This window comes from Epinephelus moara, chromosome 24 (genome assembly GCF_006386435.1).
Source record: "Epinephelus moara isolate mb chromosome 24, YSFRI_EMoa_1.0, whole genome shotgun sequence".
In the NCBI taxonomy this organism is placed as follows: Eukaryota; Metazoa; Chordata; class Actinopteri; order Perciformes; family Serranidae; genus Epinephelus; species Epinephelus moara.
In genome coordinates, this window is record NC_065529.1 from 46,598,780 (window position 1) to 46,619,288 (window position 20,509).

Genomic DNA, 20,509 nt, shown 5'->3' on the forward strand with positions numbered 1-20,509 from the left:
GTATGAAATTTTTAGGCATTCCCCGCCCAATCGAGTCCCCCGGACTATCCTGGTGTGAATGAGCCCTTACAGTAGCTGCTTTCCCAGGACTACACCTAGTTTTTATCAGATTTCTATCAATCTGTGAAGAACTGCGCTTCCTTGCGTTGGACACGAGGCATCACCCGTATATTTACGGATCTACAGACACCGTTCACATTCGTAAGAGGAAACGAGGTGTAACACTGCAGGAAACATGACTGAGACAGGTTTGATTGCATTAAAATGGATTGCATAATTATTTGTTTGCATTCAGTGGGCCTGATACTGTGTGTGTGAAGGTGGTATTAAAGTTGTTACACACTCGCTCACCTATATTACGGCAGCCTGTAAAAATACTGCAAACATCCAACATGATTCTTTAATGTCTGAGTGGGAATCAGAGCTGCTGCTGTTACTTGGCGTGCAGAAGCAGCTGCAGACTCCTCACACTGTGTTCCTTTATTTCCACCGCCGCGCGCACTCCAGCTCCTGCTCACGGGCACGCGCGTAACGGAGGTGGGCGGGGGAAGCGCGGCTGAGAATCTGAGTGCCCGTGAGAGCCGGTTAAGATACCAACCAACCAACCAACCAACCAACTCCTGAAATGGGTGGGGGGGATACTGCCCCCTTTGATGCTGTATTCACGTGCTGCTCGTAAATCTCCACATCCTACTTTGCAAACTGAAAACATTTGTGTTTTACTTGGCGGAGCCTTCAAGCGCACATGGCTGACAGCTGATGGTAAAATGGATTTTGGAATAGAGCTGCTTTGTGGCAGAATAATGATTAAGGACATGTTTATTTAAGAGTTCCCCCAGTGTGTTTGTAAAGATGCACACAGTTCGCATCACCTCCAACTCCACTCCTCGCTGCTTCCCTCGTGTAACGGCGCACTTGTCAGAATTAAGAGGCGGGTCCTAACCAGCGTCACACAGCTCTCCTGCTCATCTGAGAGTAGGCAGGCCGGTGTTTTTCCACTGCCTCGGATGTCTCATGTCCCCCCGTTTTGAGAGACAAAGGTCAGAAAGAGAGGCTTATAAACAGGCTAAAATACAGGCTACCGACGCGTCCAACCCTCAGTCGCTCTCACGGACACAGGAGGACACGGACAAGACGAAACGGACAAGGGACCACGCTCAAAGGACATTAAAAGGACAAAATAACACACTATCTTACATCAACACATCAGGTAAGAGGAAATAACATCCTCATTGCACACCTTTAAAACACAACTGTGCTGCTGTGTGATTTTATCACCATTTTTATTCTATTTCTGATTTAATTGCATTTATTCGTCTTGTGTCTGAGTGAGATTTTTTTTCCTGCAAATCAAGAGCAGCAATTAAGAGTTTCTGTGCTGTTTGTGTGGGGAAATAAATTAGAGGAGTGTTTTCTTGTATTTTTGGTGTTTTTTGGAGGTGCTGGTGTGAATGCAGGTGGTGGAGCTGCGATGCAGATTTGGATACAGGCTGTTCTCTGTGTGCACTGCTGGATTTCTTAACAGCTTTAAATGCAATTTCCATGTCTTCTCCGTGCGTGAGGTGCGCACTGTTTCATACACGCGGCCGTCAAACGCATTTATGGGAGATTTTATTTATCATTTATTAAGTTTTATTTATTTTCCGTTATGTGAAGGATGTCGAGCAGTCTATTTTTTTTAACATTTAAACGCTCCCACAGTCTTTTTCTCTTTTCCACATCTGTAACATGTTTATTTGTTGACATTCACGCATAAATAAATAGTCATGTTGTTTGTTTTTAGACTTAATTTTAAGCGTGTTTAATTCCGTTATTGGACAACAGCAAAAAAGGGAAGTGAGGCGCTCGGAGCGCTGAGAAGGCGGAGATGCTCTTCAGTCGCACGTTGCACATCGTGCGCTGCTTCTCCTCAGCACGAGCCTCCTCTCGCTCTCGCTCTNCTCGCGCCCCCCCCCCCCCCCCCCCCCCTTCTCTCCTCTCTGAATCCAGCCTGTCTCTCATAGTCTCTCTACCTTTGTCTCGTTTCCTCTTTCCCCCTCTCCCTCACCCTTTATATCGCTTAGTTTTTTGCTGATCAGCCTCGTGACAGTGAAGCAGAGATTTTGTTTTCATGCAGAAAAAAAGCAGCCTTGTATATTTTTGGATGATTTTGCAAATATGCCTTGTTGACATGTTTTCAACATCTGGTGCACCTTAAATGTCAAATGCATGCAGAAGCGCATCATTCTTTGAAAATATCTGCACACAGTTTCGATTTGTATTAATAATGGTGGGTGCTGTACTGGGTCTTTATTCTTGGGTCTTGATGGTGGTGAACCTTGAGTTTATTTGTGGCTGTTGTAATGGCTGAAAGAGAGGAGGGTTAAATGAGGGCTGCAAAGTTTCTTTGGTAGGGTTGGGTTGCGATTACAGTTAGCTGGGTCAATTTTGAATCTGTTGCAACAGTGGAAAATTACTCGGAGTTGTTAAGGCTCAAAGTCTAACAAACGGATTGATTTTTTTTTTTTTTTTCCAGTTAGCAAAGAGCAGCATCCAAAACATTTAGGAAGCCAGGGACTGATGAAGTGAAATCAGCGTTGCAAAACTTTGAGGTTTTATTTGTAAAGTCATGTAAACCATCAAGATTTAATAGAGTTAAAGGTGCTGTGTGGAACTCTGGAGAAACATGGTCGATTGCCAAGTCTCATTTCCAGCTTGTCAAACACTGTCACTTTCAGTTGGTGGCTCGGTGCAGACCTGGGAATGAGACTCAACAATCAGCTATCTTTTCCCATAGTTTACTTTCAAGTCAAAATAGTTTCAACAAGATGTTCTAAAACTGAATTCAAAACAGTGCTATCAAACTCCGACCCTATAGTTTTGAGGATGACCATGTTTGGTGTCACAGTATATGCTCTACAAGGTCAGGCTGATATGGGTGTTTAAAGGATCGCACGGCTGGCAGGATGAAAAAGTCCCTGAAGCAGCATTCAGATCACCACGGGTCAACAAATTCTTCCCTGAAACCCAAAGTAGCAAAGTTTTTGTTGGTTGGCAGCACTTTACAATGTGGTGACCGGCCACACTTAGTCAGCATGTGAGGGAAATGTAGAGGGCGGCAGGAGAAAACAAAGTGTAACATCACATTTTTGGGACTGGTTCATTACAGCTGTGCAGTTGGGGTGGAACCACCATTGTTTTCCAGCTGAATCGGCTGATAAACTGGTTTACTGGTCTCATTTTGGCAACTAGCTCAGTTCATAGAGACTTGGGTTGGGAACTGGAGGGTTGCTGGCTCAAGTCCCTGCATGGACCAAATAGGGAGTGTGGACTGGTGGCTGGAGAGGTGCCAGTTCACCTTCTGGGCACTGCCGGGGTGCCAATGAGCAAGGCACCCAAACCTCAAGTGACAAATCTCCATTTAATTTATGTGTAGGTCCTGTTTGTGCAGGTGTGTATATTTCGGGCCTGTGTGGCCTTGGGGATTAATTAAGTATATCTTCTTCATCTACAACACAAAACTGTGTGTGTGTGTGTGTGTGTGTGTGTGTGCATGCGAGAGCTCCTGGCCCACAAGGAGCTGCCGCAGCTCAGCCAACATACCCAGTTCTTCACCTGATTATGAAAGAAGCACCTCTTGAACACGAGAGTCATGTTTATACCTGCAAATTAAACAGCGTTCATGGACTGGATGGATTTGACAGTTATGACAAATGGACATTTATTTAAGTGGAACTGTACTGGGCTTCTGTTGTTTTTGAGTAACTGCTGACACACTGCTGTTGTCTCGTCCGTCCTGCCAGTCTTGTCACTGAAAGCTGCTAATAACTGCAGGTGTGTTTGCTTTCAGATCATTTAAGTCATTAACCCAAGGTTAGTAAAACGTGTGTTTGTGTCAGTGAAATTCTTAGCCACAAGCACATCAGCATTTCCAGAGCTGTTTCTACAAATGGAAACTGAGAGAGAGCCTCCAGTGACACGGTGAATAAAACCATCACTAGTCCCAGTGAAGGAGTTACTATCAGACTTACAGTATATGACCGTGTGTCCTTGACTTCAGCTCTCGTTGAACGGCCATTGCTACTGTACATATTAACCAGCATGAACCACTAACCCACATACAGCTGCTCCTTTAATCTTGTACAATTTTATCTAATTGTGCTGTAGTGTGAACAGATAATAATCGTGGTCAGCAGCTTTGACAGACTTCATTTACCTTGCAGCTGAAGGTGAAAACTGTAAGTATGTTGATTTACAGCAGGCTCTCACTGGAGGTTCAGGCTTAATGTTATTTAAAGGACTGTAAAGCGCACATCTTTATACAGCATGATGGAAGTCAGTCACTCTGATGGAAGGTCAATGACGGACTGTAATAGACCACCGCCACCTTGTGGCTGTCAAACCAACGGTTTATTGATAAGTTGGACGAACTCCGCATTAAAAATGGATCAGCAGAATTACCAGGAATGAAGCAAGCAAAGCAACGTTCCACGACAACTGAGCTAACTCAACCAACAGCATGCTGGGACAGGTCGCCGTCCATCGCCTGCTACGGTACATTCAAGACCAGATGAAAAGAGGTGGAGGGACCGGAGATGAGACATTGTAGCAAACTCAAAACATTTCAAGAATCAGCAATGTGACATTCAGAATCAACGCTTATGTTCCCTGGATTAGCCAGGCTTTGACTTCATTGGGGTCATAAAATGTCCGTTTGAGCTTTTGCACCCAAATGACACGTTTACTCCAGCATTGTCTGAAAAGTTGTTTGGATGAGCAGTTCTTGAAAATGCTACTAGAAGCAATGCCGGAGGCCAAGCAAAACAGGCAAGGCAAGAGTGTCAGAAAATAGCAATAATGTCCATCAGTGGTGTAGTGGAAGTTGATTATGTGGGTGTACTACTAGGTAGATAGGTAGGTTACCGATGAGGAAGTGGGCATACTCTCCTATATATTACAATGGCTGTTTTGCTGATAGGTGGGTATACTGTCACTGGATAGAAAAAGAAGTGGGTATACCCCGTGTCCCTGAGTATACCCTCCACTACACCACTGATGTTCATCACTGTTTTGACAAGCCAGAGGGGACCTACTCACAACAAATGGCTTGTTTTGTCTGACTTATAGTCTAAAACCCAAATATGTTCAGTTTACCATCACATAAGGTAACAAAAGGTAGAGAGCTGAGAAGCTGGAACAGTGAATGTTTGGTATCAACCAATCTTTTCACGTCTAATTCCGATTACTGTTAAAGTACTATAATCAAAATCTTCTAGCAGCTATAGGCTGAAACACAATGTTTGTTTACAATAACTTCCAGGTAGAAAACCTCCGGGTAACGTACATAAAATGAAACGGTGCTGACCAAACGCTGCTTCAGTTAGTTTTTAGCCAACAATTCCACCTAAAAAAAACACTAACAGTTTAAGTGGACGCTACATTTAGAATATTTTCACTGCTTCACCTTGCCGTCAGAAGGCCCTTTGAGATGGGGAAACTGGAGCCATTATCTCAAAGTCACCACACCTCATGTGCTAAAATGCGTTTTGCTGCAGCCCCGCCCACAGTACATTGCTTTGCTTCCATGCTGGTAGATATGATTTATCAAAGATGCCAGCAAAGCATACATAAAATAAGCACAGCAGAAATATCAGATCAGACCGCTATGTTTAACTATATACGGCTCAAAATGACAAAAGAAAGAAACAAGTTCTGCTGATTTCACATACCTGTAATCCAAATCAATTGCCAGTTTCTACCCAGAAGTGATTGTTGTTCTTTCGACGTCACTGTAATTTGGCCTATTTGCTAACAAGTTCACTATATCAGTTTTATAAGGCGTCAGTGTTGTTTACAGCTTCCTCCTGCTGCCACCCAGTGGCCAAAAATGTGTCATTGCAGGTGTCAAAAAACAAGAATCCATGCGCTGTGACAGAACATGCTGCGAACATGTTTGCTTCATGCAAGTATCATAAACTTCCATCATAGTACTGCATGTTGTATGTGCAGTATATTGTATTAATTTGACTGATAACAACTCACAAGTGCCCTCTAGCAGCAGAGAGGGTGAACTAGAGCGAAAAGAAAATGGTTGATGGTTAAAGCCCCAGTTGATGCTGGTATGATCACCGTTGTAGTTGACTAACTATCATGATAGTTATAAACCAACATTTTTTCGTATAAATCTCCATTGATGGTATTGAATTTTTCATGAACTGCAGTTTCAGTGCCATCTGCTGGCAAAATCAAGAGTAGCTTCTTTACTCATTAGAATCTAGTGACTCAAACTTACTGGCAGCAGAATATTTTAAGATCTGACTCGGTGCAACTGAGATAGCACTCCCTACTTGCCACCTATCTGACATGACATGAATGCAGGGTTAAGATGATAAAAGCTGGTGCATTCTTGCAGCCGACACGTCATTTATGATAAGCCCCAGCATAGTACTAAACTGACTCACTCAGGATAAGAGCAGAGACCTCTGTCAGGGCAAATGTCCTCTGAACAACCAAAACAACCCAAGGTTCTCTGGAAAATTTTGGAGCTACTGATACTGCTGTCGGTTACAGATACAAATCTTAGCTAAGTCCCGTGGTGTGTGATAATGAGATGGATGTTGGCAGTGTGTGTAAACAGGAGAGAGGCCTATTTTGAATGCAAAAAGGCTTACCAAGAATCAACACTGACTGTTGACTCTAGCCAGATAAGACTGAAAGGTATGCACCTCTCCGTTTTCCCTGTAACTTTTCACACTTCCTGTTATCTCTGTTTGTGCCTCTGTCTCACACTTGCACACTCATTCACTCAACGTTTCTGTCCCTCATCCTGTGCCGTCTCTAACCTCCTCGGTCTCATTGTATCTGTTGCATCTATTTTTTCTTTATCTGCATGAGACTCACTTTTCTCTGTCACTCTCCTTTTAGTAACCTCTGTCTATATCTGTTCGCCCCTCCCCTTTTCTCAGTTAACTTTTAACAGCTCTTTCTTTCACTCTATTATTTGGTCGCTTTGCCCTCTCACTCTTGTTTCTCTCTGCGTCACCCCCCCTTTTCCTCTCCTCATGTCCCATTTTTTCCTCTCACGCGATTATATGCACAATAAAGTCTGTCTCTTTCTATTTCTCTAAAATGAAGGTGATATAAAAGGAGGTATGAGGCAGAGGATAAAATGATCGTGAGGAAACGGGCAGGAGGAAACAGAAGATGCAAACAGAGGCATGAGGAGTAGAAGCAATAAAGAAGATGCAAGTCTTCAGGGATGGGAACAGCAGAGGAAAGAGGTGGAGGAAGAAAGGAGGAGAAGACGGGAGTCGAATGACGAGAAGTTTAAAGAGGAGGATGAGGAGGGGAGGAGGGAGGAGGGAGGAGGAGGAGAAGTATGAGAGAGTTCACGAGGGGGAGGGTAAAAGATTGGAAAGAAAGAAACACAACAAAGAATATATGATAAAGGAAATTGTAGGAGAAGATGGGTAATGGAAACAAGGAGAGGGAGTTGGAGAAAGAAAACAAATGTGAGGACGGACCACTTTTGCACAGTCAACACATTCTCTCTCCGACCTCGTCATGTATCAATGTTTGCTCATGGACTTTCCAGGTCCAGATACGATGTGTTACATGCATTGTCGTCTTTCAAAATACACTTCCGTTTTCACAAGAAATTTACCATTTACAGACAGTCGCTTTCAAAGTAAAAGCACTAAATCGGCACAACAATGGGAATTGATGTTTTTTTTTTCCTCCAACAACAAAAACACATGGTTAGGTTTAGGAAGATAGATCAGGGTTTGGCTTTATAATACCACGGGACGTGAACAACGCTCTCCTGGGTCAAAGTCGGTTTGTTGGACTTTTGCCACCTTAACTTTCGTTCTTGTCCCGCCGCAGTTCCCCCTGATGCCACCGAGCACAGTTAAACCATAACAGCGACCGGCCAAGTATCATGCCAACGTGAAAGGACAGCTTTTTTCATAAGTGTCCGCAAGTCACTGCCCAAGCGCCAGAACTTCGGAATGAGACCGGACTCCATTTGTTGTTGTGTGAAACTTTTGACTCTGCACTCTAGTGCCATTGTCTGTATTTGTTACATCATAAAGGACACATGGAATAATGAGGGCAGTCACGGTAAAATGAGCCTTAAGCTGTTATTAACAGTTTTCAGGTGATTTGTCAAGATGGCTGTAGTTTTGTGATACGCCAGTTTTCTTTGCTGTATCTGGCACTGGACTTTTTGGGGGTCATCTTTGTAAATTCTGAAACTATCCCAGACACTGACTTCTTCGACATCTTGCTAGTGTGTCTGTCACGGGTATTAAAACTGTCAGAGTCACAAAACTAGGCAGATTACTAAGTTTATAAGAACTAATAATTAATGTTGAAGCATAATGAATTATGTTGAATTACTATCTATTCATTTGTGGGCTATTTGGGGTTTCTGGGGTAATGGCACAGCTGGGTTTTGCATGTGTTTCCTTAAATACTGTAAAGTATATCAGATCTGATTTTTAGGCAGCTGCAAAATAATGACATTTATCATCCTTGCTAGATGATAAACGCTAGAATCCAACAAGTTGGTCATTCTTCATAAATTAGTAAGCAGTAAGGCTTGCTCATTTGCAATAATGAAAATGATGTTTTATTACATGTGGTCAAAACAAAACTGAAAGAGAGGTGGAGATTGGAAAATAGGAGGAGGATGAGGAGCGATAGAAATGTGGAGCAAAGGAGGAGGGAGGAGAGGAGTAGATTTAATAGGTGGTCAGCCCAGTGGAAATGTACATGGTCTTAAAATAGGAAAGTGTGTTATGTAAGTGGTTAGAAAGTGTGTGTGTAATGCTGGCTGGGTTCTGAAGTCACTACATGAGCCTCGGCCCAGAAATCACACACACACACAGACACCAGACAATGAGTCTCTATGTTTTACACCGAGCTTTTGGCCCGAGCTTTTAAATCGTCCCACAGTTCACAGCGATTCCCACGGCCAGTCTCGCTCTCTAGAGGTCGTTTTGTAGGCAACAATATTTCCTGTTGATTTATCACTGCTGTCATCTAGGAATTTCTAACAGTAACTCTGAGGACTTTCTAAGACATTGTCTACTTTGGGTTTTCTAATGGAGCTTCTTTGGAAGGGGCTCTTTTCTTTGGAAGGTGAGCCATGGCAGCTACTTCTGCTCATGCTCACTGCTCAAGTCCATCCATTCTCTGCTGCTCATCTGGGTTCAAGGTAGCCCATACACCCCTTTCACCAGCCATGTCCTCCAGCAAGGAGGATCCAAAGCTGTTCCCAGGCTAGATGGGACATGTAACCCCTCCAGTGTGTTTGTCTTGTCTTCTTGGCTTGGAACACCTCCACAATGAAGCGTCCAGGATGCATTCAGATTAGATGCTGGATCCACCTCAGCTTTTGATGCAAAGGAGCAGCAGTTCTTTTCCAGCCTATTCTAAAGGCTTGGACATACCGAACCGGCATCAAAGAACAAATGGTGACAAAGGCCAAGGGTTGCTTTGTCTCATGTCTCCTATTTCTCAGCCATGAACTTAGACTCAAACACACCGCAAAGACTACAGCCAACAGCCAACTAGCACGTACGTTCTGTGCCTGCATGAGAGGAAATACCTCTCCATACCAGCAGGTGGTGGTAGTCTGTATTTGTCCTTCAAAAAGGAAAACTGGAAGACTGACAGGACGGATTCAAGATGCTAGTTAGCAAGATACCACATTAACACAACCCAGTGTTGCAAGAACAAATGTGCTGCGACATGAAACAGAGGTTTTTGAGATGAAAAACAATCAATCCAATGCTGTTGGAGGACTAACTTAAGATTATTGTCAAGATATTGGCAAGCATTGTCAAGTGGTGTGTCGTAACGCATGAGGAGTAGTAACAACAACAAGAGCGAGTGCTATCGACACGATTGAGACTGCTCTATATCAACATGTATTCTTAATACCACATGGCAGTTTGCTTGTCTGCACCCTTAAAACCCAGGCAAAACACAGTTTGTTGGCATGGCTATGCGTCAGTGGGGACTTGATGTGATGGAGGAGGAGATATACGCACATCACCGGTAGGTGCAAGGTTGTCAACAAGCGTCAAAGAAAAGGAAAGGAAAAAAGCCTGCACACTGCTCCAAGTCACAACTGTGGTTTATTAGGACAACGTTTCGATCCCTTCTGGATCTTCGTCAGGTCAGACAGTGGCGACCTGATGTGATGTCACCATGGAAATCAGAGAGTGGTTTTCCAGATTTAAGACCTTCAATGAATATTTGTCAACAACGTTAAGAGGATTGCAGCCGCATTGCCCAGATCATTAGACTCTGTTGATACAAGAAGTGAAGTATAATTTGTGTCTTAATTTGTTTTAACCATAACAAAACGTTAGATCATATCATCATTATGTTTACCCTCTAGCACCTGTGTTAGCATAGTTAGTGTTTAGAGGAAGTTAGTGAATGTTAATGTGTAGAACAGTACTGCTTGGACGACCTACATTAAAATTTTCCAAAAGAACTGGTAATACAAAACTCACCACCTCCTGTACAGCAGAGGGTTTAAATATTGTAAAGCACACAGGGTAACTGTATTACACAATCTTCCCTGAAGATGACAAGGTTGAAGGAAGATGCACAAACAAAGTAGCAAAACAAACATCTATTTATATTAACACACACAGCTTAGTTCTTTAATAATTGATATTAATGTGCATCAGTATTGATTGTGAATCTCATGAACTCTCATCCGACTCCTCTGTATCTCCCCTCTGTTCCTCCTCTTGTTCAGCAACATTATTTGTTCTAGATGTCTGAATATGCCAAATAAGAGCTCAAAGTGAAAATTAGGCCTGTATCGTAGAGACAAACCTTTTTAAAGATACAAATATTTGGTTAATATTCCGCATCTTTTGCTTTATTTGATTGTTTTCCTGAGAGATAAATGGATGAGATAGGATTATTTTTGTCTAGTGTTTGTATTGTGTCCTATGTAACCAAATCAAGTCTAATTTGATACATTTCACTAAACTTTCAGCAGTAGCTGTTATACAGGTGAGTTAAAAGCTTCCATGGTGTGCCACAAGGCTCAACTCTGAGTCCTCTACTTTTTGATATGTACGTTACCAAGGGGGGGGGGTCATCATCTGCAAGGACTGAGATTTTTAGGGGTTGTTTGACTCTCATTTATTTGCTGATGACACCCAACTCTATAGTGATGTCCATCCTGTCTGTTTTTATCATGAGCAGTAGGATTGTCGAGTGATTATTTGTTTATTTTGCAAAAATGAGCCAAAACAAGGCAGTTACAGTGAAATACATCCTTAAATCAACATGCAGTATCAGTAAGGGAGCCCTGAAGTCAGATAACCAATTTTAAATGAGTGAAACACATTTGAAAGTCGAAGTAGTAGTAGTAGTAGTAGTAGTAGTAGTAGTAGTAGTAGTAGTAGTAGTAGTAGTAGTAGTAGATGATGATTATTTAGATCCAGGAATATGTTATTATAGATTCCGACCCTTTGTAATGGTCCGTCAAGCTGTCAGAGTAAGCTTGGAGCCCACACTGTAACTAACTGCACTACCTGAAGAAATATCAGCAATCTTTTGGAAAAACAAAAAGTGATTTCAGAGACAAAGGGACTGAAGGGTTTACAATATGTATTTGAAGAATATATCCAGGATGTCAAACTGACTCAGCAGCTAAAAACAGGTTAAAAAGACAAAGATACTTGAAAGCTAAAGCCGAACTAAAGACTACAGATCAGTGTAAAAGTGAACCACCACATCAGTGGCAATCGAGACAGAAGGCAATGAAAATAAAGGGATATTTTGTTGATATTGCACATTAATATCAACCTGCCTTCGAGGGGCAGGTCTTAGCAAAGGGTCAATTCATTCAAGTGTTTCTATAAACACAGTCTCTATTATTCCATTCTCTTCACGGTCACAGAGCATTAGCCAGTGTTACAGGATTTCCTCTAATACTCTGTAGCTGGTTTTGTTATTCATATCAAAATGCCAGTCCGCTTCCATACTGGAAGTAATAATACTTTCACTCATAGCTATTACCGTCTACTGCTGCAAACAGTTTTTCATGGACATAATGGAGTCCGCTGTCTCTCTAAACAGGAAATACTTACACACAAAAATGTACGACACACACACACACACACACACACACACACACACACACTACACAGGGCAAGTTGTTTCAGTTTGCTCAGTGTTATTAATTAACTGTCTAGGAAGTTAGTCATGAAGAGAAATGCGAGTGTTTTCGAAATCATTAACTAGTTTTAGGGATCATTAGATAGGTGCCAAGTATACTTTACTTATACACGCATAGAAAGTTGAACTCTCATCAAAGCTCATTTTGTCAGGCAGGTTTGAACCTGAATCTGTAGAAACAGAAGGAGGAAGAAATCAGCTAATCTATTGAAACTAGAGAAGTGAGATTTTTTTCTCAGTTCAACGGCTCTCTCCTTTATCTGTGAGCAGATCTGCACCAGCACATTCAACTGTAAATATTTCTGTCTTAAAGAAGCACGTCATACTTATGATGGATTTTATCTCTGTTTGCAAACATGATAAAAAACATATTAACTAGGTAAAAGAAGCTTCTGTGTCTACAATATCTTTATGGTAAAACTGTTATTTTGGGAACAGCGCCTAGGAAATAATACGCATATCAGTAGGGCGCAACAGAAAAAGCCATCTTGTCATCGATGCTGCTCAGTGTAAATATCTTGCAGAAAGTCGGATAGAGAGTGACTGAATGAAAGAAATGAAAAGAGAGAAACTGAGGTTACAGCAGTCTGGCAGATGGAAAGAGATAAAGACATGACATTTTCCACAATGACAGACATCTGCTGACTACTAAGTATGTCTATCTCTCCCTGACTCTCTCCCTCTCCCTCTCTCATGGTCATTGTCAGGTGGAAATTTACAGCTCTGGTTGTGTCATTGTGGCCTCGATTGCACTGCTTAGACATTCTGAGCAATCACAGTGTCACATTTAATAGTTTTAATGAGGAAGGGAGGGAGGAGGAAGAGGGGGTTGGGTTATGTTTTCTATTTCACCACACTATTAGACATTAACCTTTTTAAATGGACATTTTAAAGTTTGTTTGTTTTGGCTTTGATTAACTGCAGCTCTTATTCAGAGCAGATACATGTATAAAAGTAACTCACTTTGTTGCTACAACACTGAGCAAACTGGGTCACACTGAATGACTTTGAAATGTCCTTGGTAAACTCTGAATCACATCTAAAATAAAATCGGCAATTGAAACCCAACCCAAATCTGGCGGCATATTTTGACTCGTATTCAATATCTCTGCACCTCGTCCCTTCTTTAGTTCAGATCACAATAACATTTGACCAGAACTGGCGTAAAATAACCACCCTGACCAGTACGAACTTAAATGAGCCAAATACAAAAACTCAACCAAGTACGTTTTTCTAATGTGATAGGAAGCAACGCCACAGTTCCTGTAACTGCATCCTTTGAGTGGAATCAGTTTTTAGATGATCTGGTTTTGCAGGTTATGTTTAACAGTCAGTGTTGGCACAGATAATGCGATAATCAAATGTGTAATATAATTAAATCAAACCTAATGATTATCATTACAGGCTGTATGTGCTTGCTTTGGCAACAAATCTCACAGCAGCGAAGCCAAGAGTGTAGCTTTGTGGTTAGGTAATGGTATTGTGAGGGCTTGTGTTGCCACTTGTACACTCAGACTTCCCGATGTAGACCAGAGTTAATTTAAAGAAGCCAAACCACAAGAATCAGCTCGAACTGATGGCCCTCCAGGCCAATACTTTTCAAATGGGCCTTTTTCACAGCAGACATTTTGACTCGTCATAGTAGGAAAAAAGGGCGGCCTAGCAGTGGTTAGCACCATTGCCTCACAGCAAGAGGGCTCCTGGTTCGAACCTGGGGTGGGGGAGTCCTTCTGTGCAGAGTTTGCATGTTCTCCCCGTGTCAGCGTGGGTTTCCTCCAGGTGCTCCAGCTTACTCCCACAGTCCAAAGACATGCAGGTTAATTGGTGATTCTGAATTGTCCGTTGGTGTGAATGTGAGTGTGAATGGTTGGTGACCTGTCCAGGGTGAACCCTGCCTCTGGCCCTATGTCAGCTGGGATAGGCTCCAGCCCCCGCGACCCCTAGAAGGATATGCGGTTACAGAAAATGAAAGAATGAATAGTAGGAAAAAGCACAGGTGAAACTGATAACATTAACAATGGCTCAGTTCCATTAAGTGTCCCAGTAAGTTATTCCAGTAAGGACAATACCAGGGCCTCCCCTAAATGGAATGCAGCTCACATTAATGTTAAGGAACACACCTGTGCTTTTACTACTATGACATGTCAAAATGTCTGTTGTGAAAAAGGTGTATTGGTGCTACATGACCAGAGAAAACTGATGAAAAGGGCTGTGGCATTCACTTTTGCTCAAGAGGTAGAAAACCTCCAACTAGCAGACTGCAGGCTCAGTAAAGCCTGAACGTCATTGTCGGTCTGTTTGTGTTGTCTGTTGGGATTTTAAAGATGGTGGTTAACTGGCTAAGTTCGACCATTCAAGGCACAGTTACGTCAGTCACGGTTCGTCTTGCGCTGGGAGAGTACCCCTGAAAAAGGAGCACCAAGTTAGCTTTGGTTCTTGAACTGGTTCCATCCATGGTTTCTGATCCTTGAATGCACAATGGAGGTAAACAGTACAACCAAAATCAAAAACAATTATTGATGAGACCACTGCAAGCTCATTGACGATTTCTCAATTGACATCTCTGTTGTTGCCTTCTTCATCCTCTCTTTCCAACCTGTAGAGTGTGACAGGCACACTGATGTCATCACAGTCAGTGTCTCAGGTCAAGAAAAAACCTGCTATTTTTTGGTCCTAGCTGGGAACCAACTTTATGGTCTTAAAATTAGGTGTTCTTAGTTCTTGTGCTTCAGACTCAACAAAAGGGGGTTTCTTAGAACTCTGAAAAAGTTCCTCCAGTCTGAAAACGCCTAAAGACTGAGAAACTACCACCAGTCACCAGTGAAATGCTGGAAAATTGAGTTGCGGCTCATGTGTCGGTCTGTCAGCCATTTTGGCAGGTAGCCAGCCACCATCAAGTGTTTTTTGTTAATCTGAAAGTCTGCTGAGCTTATAATGTGTTGGCGGCAGTATTTAAAAGCTGCTGTCAGTGGATTCATTTCAGATCAGTTCTCACTGGATTCTTCCTCTGTCTCCTGTTTCTGCAGAATGGCTCAAAAAGAGAAACTTCAGTGCCTGAAGGATTTCCATAAGGACACTCTGAAGCCATCTCCCGGTAAAAGCCCTGGCACCCGGCCTGAAGACGAGGCAGAGGGCAAACACCCCCAGCGGGAGAAGTGGGCCAGCAAGCTGGACTTTGTTCTGTCTGTGGCTGGCGGCTTTGTTGGTTTAGGGAACGTCTGGCGTTTCCCGTACCTCTGCTATAAGAATGGTGGAGGTAAGGCATTATTTATTTACATAGAGGGAGGGTTTGCTTATCAACCCAGCTCTGGTTTTCCACATTGTTCCGATTTGATTTCATGCTGATTATGTTTTCACTCCACCCAGGTGCTTTTCTCATCCCCTACTTCATTTTCCTGTTTGGCGGAGGTCTGCCGGTCTTCTTCCTGGAGGTCGCCCTGGGTCAGTTCACCTCCGAGGGTGGCATCACCTGCTGGGAGAAGCTGTGCCCCATCTTTACTGGTATGTGGCTCCTCATCAGTCAATTGAATTGATTATTGGGGGGCAGTCCCTGCATGAATGGGTTTAGAGAGCAGCAGAAAGAGTGGGTGTGTCTCTCTCAGACACTGCTCCTGGACATGCATCACTAAACACCATTAAGAGTCTTATTAAGAGTGCAGTTTACAGTCCGCACCTCACTGCAAATACAGCAAACACAGTTTAATATCTGTTTGGACCAGCTGTGTTCTGTTGTTGTCATAGCTCTGACTATAGCCCCGCCCACTGCCCCGCCCCCCGTGACATCTCGCCGATGACTGATGAGCACACAGCACGGTGTCAACAGCCTCTTTCCTGCCCAACTACTGGGTTTAAATTTTTCCAGACCTCTGTTGTTTTTCACAGAGGAATGGCTGTGCAACATAAGGCTGAGTCACACCAGGCTCTCCTCCAATCAGACTGCTGAGACTTTACCCTGCAACCGTTACCAGGCAACCAGGCCTGCGCTGGTACACCAACACACTGAGGCCTCTATTCTGCTTCTGCCTCCTCTAGCTCTCACCTCCTCTCCTGTGAAAACCTCCTCTCTTCCAGGAAAACACATTTACAGTTCTTAGATGGATTCCCTGATTTTTACTTCTGCCGTCGGAGTGAGACATGTTTTGTTTTTTTTTGCCCAGCTATACTCTTCAGTCTCACCTTCTTCCTTTCCTCCATCATACATCCTTCCTAGTCTTCCCTCCTAAGCTTCTCCACTTCTCTTTCTCCATTTCCCTCATCAGTTCTTCTCACCTCCTCCTCTCCTCCTGTTCACTATCAGCTGATTAAGGTTAATTTATTCATCACTGTTTATTGATTTCTCCTTCTTAATATTCATACTGACGATTCGTCTCGAGCAAACATGCATAAACCTCTTTTATATTCTCCCTCGTTCATTAAATATACTCCAGTAATCCTATCGTCGTAACCGTTTGTTATTTCATTATCTTCATTTAATTATTTACCTCTGCTGCCGTTCTCACTTTCACATATACACACGGTCTTTCTTCCTTTCAGACACATTATCCCTCCGCCGTCTCGCACACACAAACACACGCCCGAGCCGGTGTACAGAGTGTCCCAAATCACGCGTTGCTACGGCAACAGCGCGGCAACACATCAGAGAGATGGAGAGAGAGAGAAAGAGAGAGAGAGAGAAAAGAAGCAGAGCAGCGAGATCTGAGGAGCCGTGAGATGGATTGATAAAGACGAGAGAAAGGGGGAGAGAAATAAAGACGGAGAGAGAAAGAGGGGGTGAATGGAAAAGAGACAGTCAGAGGAAAAAGAGAAAGAGGGAAGTGAAAGAAAGGGAGGACAAACAGAGGGAAAAGAGTGAGACGGAAGAGGAGGGGAAAATGAGAGACAAAATGGAGGGAACGAGGAGGAGAGAATGGAAAATAAAAAGAATCAGAGCCAGAGAAGAGATGAGAAAAAAGACAAAAGGAAGACAGGAGACAGAAGGAAGAGCACTCTATATATACCTTCTTCAAGTTGTTTACACCTTTGTGTAAACATGGCTTAAAAAAATACTAATATAGCATTTTGGATTTGAACTAAAATGAGAGAGAGATCAGAGAGAGAATCGAGACATGTGGTTCCAGACGTCTGAATCTCTGCCCACGTATTTCTCAGGGACTGAAAACGGTTTCGTGTCGTCCTCATTGAAAATAGCCGAGCCAATCAGAGCCTGTCCGTTCCAATCCAATCTGTTCCACAGAGAACTAGATTGCCACTCGGAGAGCACATACTTCTGCCAAAGCCACATGCCCTATCTCACAATGTAATGGAAATCAAAACAATGGGTGTATCCACCCTGTCATTGGGATCCGCTCCAGAATTCAATGGGCTCTTCCTTTGCCTATGCTACACCCTTTCACCAAAGCCTCATCCACACTGACACGAATATGTTGATTTGTTTTTTGTTAACATGTAGACAGGGAAAGCAGAGTTTTGGGTTTGAGATGTCACAGTGTGTGTCTATATCTTCTTTGTGAGGTGTGACAGATGTGACCCGTGTAATCAATCGCCGTTTTTTCCCCCCAGTAATCAATAGCTAGTTCCTAACATGTTGAGGCAGAGGGTACTTGCTGTAGCTCTGGTTGAGGGTGAGAGGCTGTCAGCAGATAAACAGAGATCTGTGTGGGTACATGAGACCCTAAAAAAGAGGGTGGATCATGGGGAGTCCCACCAGTTGGTCCAGGAGCTTCTCCTCCATGATGGCTGTTTCCAGGCATATTTTAGTTTGACTCCGTCTATCGTCGGGCCGCATAGCTCTGGGTATCCAGCAACCGCTACCACCAGTTTCTCCTCCATTGTTTACCAACTGTGAACCTGTTGTCATGACTACCACAGAAGGCCCGCCTCTCAAATCATCCAACTGGACAGTGGGGAAAAAAGATGACACAAAAGAGATGATGTGAGGCGTTTTGCTCAGTACTTTCCAAACATGCATTTTCCCCAAAACATTACAACCTAAAACACTTCTGTATACGAGCAGAGCGCCCTGAGCGTCAATGTGCTCGCTGTTTTCCGCAGTAGGATAGGAGAAGAACAGTTTCCTATACGAATTCAAGGCAGGGCTTCCCAGGCAATTATTTAATTGTAGCGGCCTGCCGTGATTAAAACATCTGCACTTTTGGAGCTCAGAGCTACTCTGGGCACAGACGGAGCAGCAGAACGTCAGGCGCAGTGAAAGTGAAACTTAACCATTAGCACTGGGTCTAACAGTTTGCTTTCATTCGCAAACAGCTGCTCCTCTTTCCATCAGTCTGATCTGATCAGCTCTGATCGGATTAACTGATCAGTTACCCACCTTGTGATTCAAAACTGCAAACTGCAGCTGAGGGTAGGAGAAGGCTTCCACCTGTGCTGCGTTCACGGACCCACAAAAACCTATATTGGACACTCAGGGGAAAAAAACAGAGATTGACATTGTCTGCTCGTTATAAAGTTTCTTTTCAAACCCAGTGTAACACTGACATGTACTTTCAGAGGATGATGATGATGATGCAGATCGGCTGATATAAATCATATTTTCTTAAAAGGCTCAACAGCACCAAGTTACATCACCGTGACACTAAACAGACTAATATTACAGACAGTTGATTCTTCAGTCTCAGTCCTCCAAAGAGACTTTGTTCTTCCACATGATCCTTCCCGGAATCATCGCGCGTGTGAGGTGAAACTGTACATTTGAACAGTGGTCATGTGCATTTAAAGGATCAATTGTTAGTGTAAACACAGCGAGCGAGGTCAGCCGAGGTCAACAGATGAGAAATGAGATCATGGAGGAGGATGCGTCTGTTTGTTTGATCAGCACTGTTCCATGTGATCCGAGCAAGGCTGTGTGTGTGTGTGTGTGTGTGTGTGTGTGTGTGTGTGTGTGTTTAGTGTGTAGATGCTTTGCAGCTGCTAATTAGCTGAGTGATTAAAAGGACATGATGCGATGGTGAAATAGTTCACACAAGACACACTCTGAAATTAATGCGGACAGTTTACAAAGACCGAAGCACATACACCCTCTCTCACACACACACACACACACACACACACACACAGATGGCCAATGACGTTAAAGGACATTAATTTGGATGAGTGGCCTCGGTCGGCGGTGTGTGCCGACTGATAGTACACACACACACACACACACACACACACACACATAAATTGTACTAATATACTTGTGAGGACCCTCAGTGGCCACTATCATTACTTAACCTCTGACCTAAAACCTAATCCATGTTTAAATCTCGACCCAAATCCCAACTCCTACACCTGTTCCCATTTTCTTATCTTTGTAGCCTTGTGTGTTAGAAACGCCAGAACACACACACACACACACACATAAAGATCAGCCTTGATCCTGTGTTTACCGTCCGCTCTGTCTCAAGGCCTCTATCGACGCAATCAAAGTCAGCTCATCGGTCTCTTACGTGTCAAACAGGATTGAAGCGTCACTGAAGGTTAATTTAACTAAAACATGATTGCAGTAGACCTTGAGGAGGCTAAATTTACTCTGCGTATTTATGAACACAAGCTGCTGTGAAAAACATACCAGCCTGGATCCTCCTGACATTTGAGTTTCTCTTCTTCTCTTCATTTTCTTCAGCCTCTTTTTATAGCTGCACCGTTGCATCAGATTTACATCATTTCATACACGTATTCATGTAATTTAGCCTCAGGCATTTTATATAATATAGTTCTGTGGGTTTGAACAAACGCAGCTCTGACGGCACTGAATAAGAGAAGGACCAAAAGGCAAAGACAAAAAAATAAATTAAAGTCTAGTCTTGTTTGTTTCTTGAGGGAGATGTAGAAATGACTGTGTGGTGAAGATACACAATCAACACACATCATGTTATCCACCAAACATCTGTGTCGGTTCTCATTTCATGAAACCTGACACTTGTTTCATCATGAACTCACTGCTGCAACATCCTGTTTTCTGGCCAATCAAAATGAAGCTCTAAACCCCCCCTTGTTGCACAAAATGCACGACACTACAGTGACTAATATGGTGATTACTGTGGGTCTTTGAGGGGAACTGATAATGTCATTCATCATTCATTCACATGGGAACAAAGACAGTCTTGTGTTGGGCCCTAATCGAGCCCCAGATGATGTTTTTTAATATAAAAATTTTACGTATTATTTTGGAGGTTTTACTTTAGGCTGTTATTTACTTTAGGCTGTTATTTATTCTTTATAATTTTATTTATTTGTTTTTAAACAAAAGTTGCACATATTTTGAAGGTTTTTTCTTTTTAGGCCATTTTATTTTATTTATCTCCTATAAAAA

The 20,509-nt window shown here is 42.9% G+C and overlaps 1 protein-coding gene and 1 long non-coding RNA gene across 3 annotated transcripts in view; both read left to right on the forward strand.

Annotated features, from left to right (window-relative positions):
• LOC126386840 (uncharacterized) overlaps window positions 1-20,509 on the forward strand; it is a 191,900-nt gene that overhangs the window by 145,427 nt on the left and 25,964 nt on the right. The window lies entirely within an intron of this gene.
• LOC126386822 (sodium- and chloride-dependent taurine transporter-like) overlaps window positions 1,007-20,509 on the forward strand; it is a 45,467-nt gene continuing 25,964 nt past the window's right edge. Inside the window, exons 1-3 of the mRNA XM_050039417.1 lie at window positions 1,007-1,210; window positions 15,222-15,451; window positions 15,562-15,696. Coding sequence (XP_049895374.1) covers window positions 15,223-15,451; window positions 15,562-15,696 — 364 coding nt within the window. The 5' untranslated portion in view covers window positions 1,007-1,210; window position 15,222. The remainder of the gene's footprint in view (window positions 1,211-15,221; window positions 15,452-15,561; window positions 15,697-20,509) is intronic.